The sequence below is a fragment of the Haliotis rufescens genome, unplaced genomic scaffold (genome assembly GCF_023055435.1).
Source record: "Haliotis rufescens isolate VD_foot unplaced genomic scaffold, xgHalRufe1.0.p SCAF_10, whole genome shotgun sequence".
Taxonomy (NCBI): Eukaryota; Metazoa; Mollusca; class Gastropoda; order Lepetellida; family Haliotidae; genus Haliotis; species Haliotis rufescens.
In genome coordinates this window covers 43,245,038-43,252,749 of record NW_025963780.1, presented here as the reverse complement: position 1 = coordinate 43,252,749, position 7,712 = coordinate 43,245,038, and the positions used below count along the sequence as shown (strand labels likewise).

Here is a 7,712-nt window from a genome sequence, read left to right as displayed (position 1 = left end):
GGGGAAGTGTTGGGACCAGGAGGAGGACGAGTCTCAGGGGGAAGTGTAGGGACCAGGAGGGGGACGAGTCTCAGGGGGAAGTGTAGGGACCAGGAGGAGGACCAGCCACAGTGCCCTAGGACGAGTCTCAGGGGGAAGTGTAGGGACCAGGAGGGGGACGAGTCTCAGGGGGAAGTGTAGGGACCAGGAGGAGGACCAGCCACAGTGCCCTAGGACGAGTCTCAGGGGGAAGTGTTGGGACCAGGAGGAGGACCAGCCACAGTGCCCTAGGACGAGTCTCAGGGGGAAGTGTTGGGACCAGGAGGAGGGCCAGCCACAGTGCCCTAGGACGAGTCTCAGGGGGAAGTGTTGGGACCAGGAGGAGGGCCAGCCACAGTGCCCTAGGACGAGTCTCAGGGGGAAGTGTTGGGACCAGGAGGAGGGCCAGCCACAGTGCCCTAGGACGAGTCTCAGGGGGAAGTGTAGGGACCAGGAGGAGGGACAGCCACAGTGCCCTAGACCGAGTCTCAGGGGGAAGTGTAGGGACCAGGAGGAGGGCCAGCCACAGTGCCCTAGGACGAGTGTCAGGGGGAAGTGTTGGGACCAGGAGGAGGGCCAGCCACAGTGCCCTAGAAGAAGTCTCAGGGGGAAGTGTTCAAGCACAAACCCCGCCCACTCTATTACCAACCAATCAGGAAACAGTAGTCCGCTAGCTAATCAAATGTGAAGGGTACATCAAGTTATGTGGCAGTGAATTTATTTTGCCCCATACTGTAATTATATTGCAGTGCTGTCTTATGCATGCACGATTTGATCTCAAGCGGTAGGAATACCACAGTGAGGTATTTATCCCCACTTCGTTCACTTCGAGGGGGTGTCACTGGGTCGTACAACCAGTCTAGTCACGGCTTCCCTCTCTATCAATTTGTCCGGCTTCCGTAACCATTCGACAATGTCCGGCGGTCGTCGTTGTCCCATATATATTCATGTATTGAACATGTTTTTGTAATTTTGATAATATCACGCAGAAGTGGGATTATCTAGTACTGGTAGATACTGTACATATATGGTTGTAAATCTATGATGTTTCGTGGCACCGTTGGATAGCGTATTTTCAGCGCTTTACTGAGGTATCTCCATTGGTTTAATAGTAAGTTTGCCAGTCGGGTTTTCCCTATGTTTGAAAACACATCTTGTTAAGCTCGTCATTCGTATAAAACTCTGGGCGAACTGATGTGTTTTACCCCCGGGTATCGCTAGAATCTTTACGGGTCGTCTTGCTTATGTTTTGGTCAGGTCAAAACTTAGGTTTCATTAGTAAGTGGTTATGGGGCAGTTTACTCCCTGGTACTGACTTACTCTGGTGGTATTGAGCTAACATTATTAGCTAGGCTTTCATATTTTGAACCGGCTTTTCTAGTAATCCGTGGATAACCAACTTTACCGTGATCGCTTAGTTTAGGTCAAGTACCTATTTATGATTGGGAGTCAAGGTCTTTTTCTTAATGACTGTGAGTCTAGATACTCCGTAAGTCAAGTACCTTGTATTTTGGTCTATAAGACTAGTTTGCTATTAAGGCGTTTTCGTCTATTTTATTGTCCACGAGACTTGCTTTAGGGATAAGCCTTCAGTGTCTATATCTCCCTATCTTTCCCCGTTGAGGTTATTCACTCATAAGAGTGTTGAGTTAATGAACTCTTAGTTGTTAATTGGTCGCACCCGACTTAATTGGATGCCATTGTATCCTGTCAATTATATGAATTTCGGAAGTGTAAAACAAACTTGTCAATCGGATAAAGCCGATTGTCGGATTAGCGAATGAGGGATTAACAAGGCTTGACTGTATCTAGTCAAAGTGTTGATTAAGCTACTATTCTTTTTTATTACTGTTATACATGGGTGGCCCAGTTGTCTAAGTTGGCACAATGCGCTGTGCAGGGTTGCGTCCCTTGGGCACACCAGAAGCCTATGAGTGTGGGTTCAAATCCCGGTTCGCTCCGATTATGGGTCTAGGTTTGTAAGCACCATACCCGTGCTCGCGGGTTTAACCAAAGAGGTAAACGTCTGAGACTTGAATCACTTCGAGCACTTCTCCCACGTTAAACTGACGCGCCGTGATATGAAGCTAGAATGTTGTCTCGATCACTACCGGTATGATATTGATTGTTTTATGTAATGGGTAGATGGAGTGTTCTGTCGAAGAGGGGCGGTCGGGTAGCCTAGTGGTAAAAGCGTTCGCTCGTCACGCCGAAGACCCGGGTTCGATTCCCGACATGGGTACAATGTGTGAAGCCCATTTCTGGTGACCCCCGCCGTGATATTGCTGGAATATTGCTAAAAGCGGCGTAAAACCATACTCACTCACTCACTCTGTCGAAGAAAGAAACTGAGATCACTCCCGCTACGATAGTGCTTCGTGTGTCCTATCCTTATCTTGATCTCACACTCCCCAGCTAAACACGCAACAAGGGGATATTAATATGTCCTTTATTGGGGACTGAACAGAAGTGTCGAGGTACTAGGCAGTTCGAGACATCCGGAGATGCCCGGCGTTAGCAGTCAATTTAATAGTGACTGCGGGGCACTGCTTTACAGTATTATTCGTATTTTCAGATTTCAGAAATCAATTTTCTGAGACTACAACATAATGATGTCAAATCTTTCTGAGCCGTCGGTTCCAAATGTAGTTTGTGACTGTTAAGTCTACAGGTAGCCCAGCTCTACATTGACAACACTATAAGTTGTAGCAGGATCACGAGGGGTATGTATGCTTTGTGGAATTAAAACCACATAAAACCACATATACCCCGAGTGAAACATCTATAACGAATTTATCTTGTTCGACTGAGCTCAGGTTAATCTGTGCTGTGTCACGTGACTTTCACCGACTCGTAAACAACGTATAACATTCGTAGCCGGATTTAAGATTTGTCTCCCGCTCAGACATCCAAGTGAAAAAAACTGTTTTCTTCGAGTGGTGTGTGTATCGGGGGGTGGGATGGGGTGGGGGGTAGGGATGTGGTGTGTGTGTGTGTGTGTGTGTGTGTGTGTGTGTGTGTGTGTGTGTGTGTGTGTGCGTGCGGGTAGATTCTTAATGTCCGCCCCCTTGGTAGTGTAAACAGCATATAAATCCAGTCACATGAGGATATCTAAAAATAGAATTAATGATATCAGTAATAAATTGTCAATTGCTATTATCATGAATTCGTTTAAAACTCCTAATATTAATAATTGCAATGACTGAGTTCAATAAATTGATTGATTATTATTCATATTGGCGACTATGCTTGTCGTAAGAGGCGACTGACGGGATCGGGTGGTCAGGCTCGCTGACTGCATTTCATCGATCCCAATTTCGTGGTTCGATGCTCATGACATCAATCACTAGATTGTCTTGTCCAGACTCGATTATTTATAGCCCGCCATCATATTGCCGGAATATTGCTGAGTGCGGCGTTACACAACAAACAAAAAAACAATCGCGTTAAATCCAGCTCAGTCAAGTCTGAGGTGCATTGGTGATAAGGCTGTGGGTGGTTGTCTGCTCAATGGACACCAGCGCGTTGCTAATAACTACCCAAAACATGTCGTGCACTCATAGCTAGTCTACTTGTGCCTCCCCAACAGCAATATAATCTCTGCTTGACAGTTGGTAGATAAGAAGAACTGATATGTTTCTGGAGGGATTCGAGGTTTTGGCTAGTGTGTTACCCCGTCCCGCAAGCATTCGTATCGATAGCTTATATACACATGGGTACTGTTACGATTTGTATGTTAAGTGTAGCAGAGGCTCACTCCGACTTGTTGCTGAAATATTACTTGCAGCATCATAGCGTGTCTTTGCAGTTTAACGCTGCACTAATATTCCAACTATATGACGGCGGTCTGTAAACATCAGTGAGTGTATTATGAACACCGTCCCGCACATTCGGAGTAGGTCGACACGCCAGCAACCACGCCACCGAGTTTGACTGCCCGCTACATGTAATTGCATCTGCGACCAGCACGGGATTTGTTTGTTATTTAACGCGGTACACAGTTATATGACGGTTTGACGCCACCTTGAACTTTACTGCAGTTATATATTATATATGGCGCGTTGATGTAGTATGAGATGGCCTAAAATGGTGCAGGGTGTAGACGAACCAAGGACTATAATCAGGGCTAATCTGAGATTCGAACTCACGATCGTCGGATCCTGGCACGATAAAGGGAAGCAACGAATACTACACGTCTTTATAGTTTGTGTTTGTGTAAAGGCCAATTCTACCCGTATCTTCACGGGAGACAAGCGTAGGTTCCTGGGGAAATTTCTAACCCCGAACCCCGAATCGTCACGGGTATAACGCGATTGTAAGCTATGTTTCATGTGAATCTAAGTCAGAGCAAGTATGTGACCCAAGATGAATTTGTTACAATGTGTATGAACTGTTTTTACATCTAAAAAAATCAGTTTGAGTAAAAAGCTTGCTCATCTTCAATTATAAGAAAAACGATACCTAGCCCCCTCAAAATCTATTTATTAATCAAAATAATCACAAATACTCGTTGAGTTAGTTAAGTTTAACGCCTTTTTTAACAGAACTTCGGTTATCATCACTGACTGTGAGTTGAATGTGGAAGTGTTGCAGGTCTTAAACTTTGGTGAAACTCGCGACCACGGGTTTTGTTTGTTTGTTTGTTTGTTTGTTTGTTTGATGTTAAACGCCGCACAATATGCCAGTGATTGACATCACCCCCCTCAATCTTCGCAATTGGGACACGATGACATGCCTCAACCAAGTGTCAGCGAGCCTGACCACCCGATCCCGTCAGTCGCCTCTTACGACAAGCATGGGTCGCTGAAGGCCAATCTTCGGGGACATGAGCAGGGGTATGGTGCTGATAAATAAGAAACATTATCGGTGCGGCCAGGGATTCCAAGCTTGGATCATTGGCTCCTGGTGCGCATAAGGGACACAACTCAACACAGCAAATGGCGTCGCTGCAGATGACTGGATCAAAGGTGCCCCCCTTACAACTCTTAGAATGCACTCATTGGACAAATAAAAGTACAGGGGAATCTATATTTGTCAAAAATATTTTTATTGGCACATATATGAAACCTATTAAATACATTTTGGTTTATACCTGAGATCACAGTGGTTGTATTGTGTGTATCAGTTATTTTCTCCCAAAGATGTTTAAATCGGATTTCATGTTGCATCAAAGGGGATGGAGGATGGAGTTGTACTTAATACTCCTCACCCTCCTCCTCTCCCTCGCCATCAACAGAGTCGACTCCAACCTCCTCGTAGTCCTTCTCCAGAGCAGCCAAGTCCTCACGGGCCTCGGAGAACTCTCCCTCCTCCATACCCTCACCCACGTACCAGTGGACGAAGGCACGCTTGGCGTACATCAGATCGAACTTGTGGTCAAGACGAGCCCAGGCCTCGGCGATGGCTGTGGTGTTGCTCAACATGCAGACAGCTCTCTGGACCTTGGCCAAGTCACCACCGGGGACAACAGTGGGTGGCTGGTAGTTGATGCCGACCTTGAAGCCAGTGGGACACCAGTCGACGAACTGGATGGTCCTCTTGGTCTTGATGGTGGCGATGGCAGCGTTGACGTCCTTGGGGACGACATCACCTCTGTACAACATGCAGCAGGCCATGTACTTGCCGTGACGAGGGTCACACTTGACCATCTGGTTGGCGGGCTCGAATGTAGCGTTGGTGATCTCAGCTACAGACAGCTGCTCATGGTAGGCCTTCTCAGCGGAGATGACTGGGGCATAGGTAGCCAGAGGGAAGTGGATACGTGGGTAGGGCACCAAGTTGGTCTGGAACTCTGTCAGATCCACGTTCAGGGCACCGTCGAAACGGAGAGAGGCAGTGATGGAGCTGACAATCTGACCAATCAACCGGTTGAGGTTGGTGTAGGTTGGACGCTCGATGTCGAGGTTACGTCTGCAGATGTCGTAGATGGCCTCGTTGTCGACCATGAAGGCACAGTCGGAGTGTTCCAGGGTGGTGTGGGTGGTCAGGATGGAGTTGTAGGGCTCAACGACGGCAGTGGAGATCTGGGGAGCGGGGTAGACAGCGAACTCCAACTTGGACTTCTTGCCGTAGTCGACGGACAGTCTCTCCATCAAGAGAGAGGTGAAGCCGGAGCCAGTGCCGCCACCGAAGCTGTGGAAGATGAGGAAGCCCTGGAGACCAGTGCACTGGTCAGCCAACTTCCTGATGCGGTCAAGAACGAGGTCGACGATCTCTTTGCCGATGGTGTAGTGACCACGGGCGTAGTTGTTGGCGGCGTCCTCCTTGCCGGTGATGAGCTGCTCGGGGTGGAACAGCTGGCGGTAGGTGCCGGTACGGACCTCATCTGAAGATACAAAAACACCATTAGCATCGATTTCTGTAGTAGTGACGTCATCTATTACAGCTAATAAGGGTTGACGTAGCCCGATAACGAATGTACGCTTTATTGTTCTCAATCTGGAACATGGTCTGAGTGAGTGAGTGAGTTGGGTTTAATGCCGCTTTTAACAGTATTCCAGTTATATCGCGGTGTGTCTGCTTAATATGGGAGGAAAGCCCGGAGTGATGCAGGTCTTAGACGTTTACCACTTCGGTGAAACTCACGAGCACGGATATGGTCCTGAAAAACCTGGAAACATAATCGGTGTGAACCGGGATTCGAACCCATTATGATAGGTTTCTGGCGTGTCCGAGGGACGTAACTATCCAAAGAGAATCGCGGCGCTTTAGACGACTGCCCCCGAACATGATATAGCATGCTTAGGAAAAAGAATTATATAAGTTATTGATAAAGATTTTGAAATACACACTCACCGATGACGGTGGGCTCGAGGTCGACGAACACGGCCCTGGGGACGTGTTTCCCTGCACCGGTCTCGCTGAAGAAGGTGTTGAAGGAGTCGTCCCCACCCCCGATGGTCTTGTCTGAGGGCATCTGACCATCAGGCTGGATGCCATGCTCCAGACAGTACAACTCCCAGCATGCATTGCCGATCTGGACTCCGGCCTGGCCGACGTGGATGGAGATGCATTCCCTCTGAAATACAGACAGACACGTTTTAGATTGAAAACATTTCAACACATATCTTGCTTATTGTTTTGAATTAATTATATGGAAAGATAATCATTATATATCGAGAATAACCACAAAATTCCAAAACACACTTTTCTGACGTTACAAACACAGAGGACAAATTTATCTTCTGTATACAATTATCTCCCAATTTAAGTTAAATATGGCGTTGTTTTTCAACGGTCGAGATGTATTAATGAGGCTAAAATGATCGTGTTAAGCTAAACAATTACTTTCCACCCTAAAAACATTACAATAACAAATACAACCTAAATGAACGTTTATTGTGTGATTATGCGTAATGCATGATTAATTTCAACCTTGGACAATACGTCTACGTACACACAACGGGGAGTTGTTTTGGCGTTTTATTATTTTTTAATGAAGATCTCGAGTCAAGGTATGTGCTTTCGTGTGAACCAACATAGACGTATATGCACATATAATACATAAATATGTAAACATACTAAAAAGCACACATATATGTAATACATCACTGACAAATATATATTAATTACATTAAATAGAGGTACTCACCATGATTGAAGTTTGGCACTATACAAAAACTCACTGGACTGGCGATGAAGTCTCGTTGAGAGTTGAAGTATGCCAATCCACCCACCTCCACCCTTATATACCA

The 7,712-nt window shown here is 46.5% G+C and overlaps 1 protein-coding gene across 1 annotated transcript; it reads right to left on the bottom strand.

The window, feature by feature from the left end:
- Nucleotides 1–5,044: 5,044 nt before the first annotated feature.
- LOC125377459 (tubulin alpha-1A chain-like) lies at nucleotides 5,045–7,712 on the bottom strand. Its single transcript, XM_048391035.1, has 3 exons — nucleotides 7,610–7,712; nucleotides 6,814–7,036; nucleotides 5,045–6,343 (listed from the first exon to the last, which is right to left on the bottom strand). The coding sequence occupies exons 1-3, from the start codon at nucleotides 7,610–7,612 to the stop codon at nucleotides 5,214–5,216; spliced, it is 1,356 nt and encodes a 451-aa protein (XP_048246992.1). The 5' UTR covers nucleotides 7,613–7,712; the 3' UTR covers nucleotides 5,045–5,213.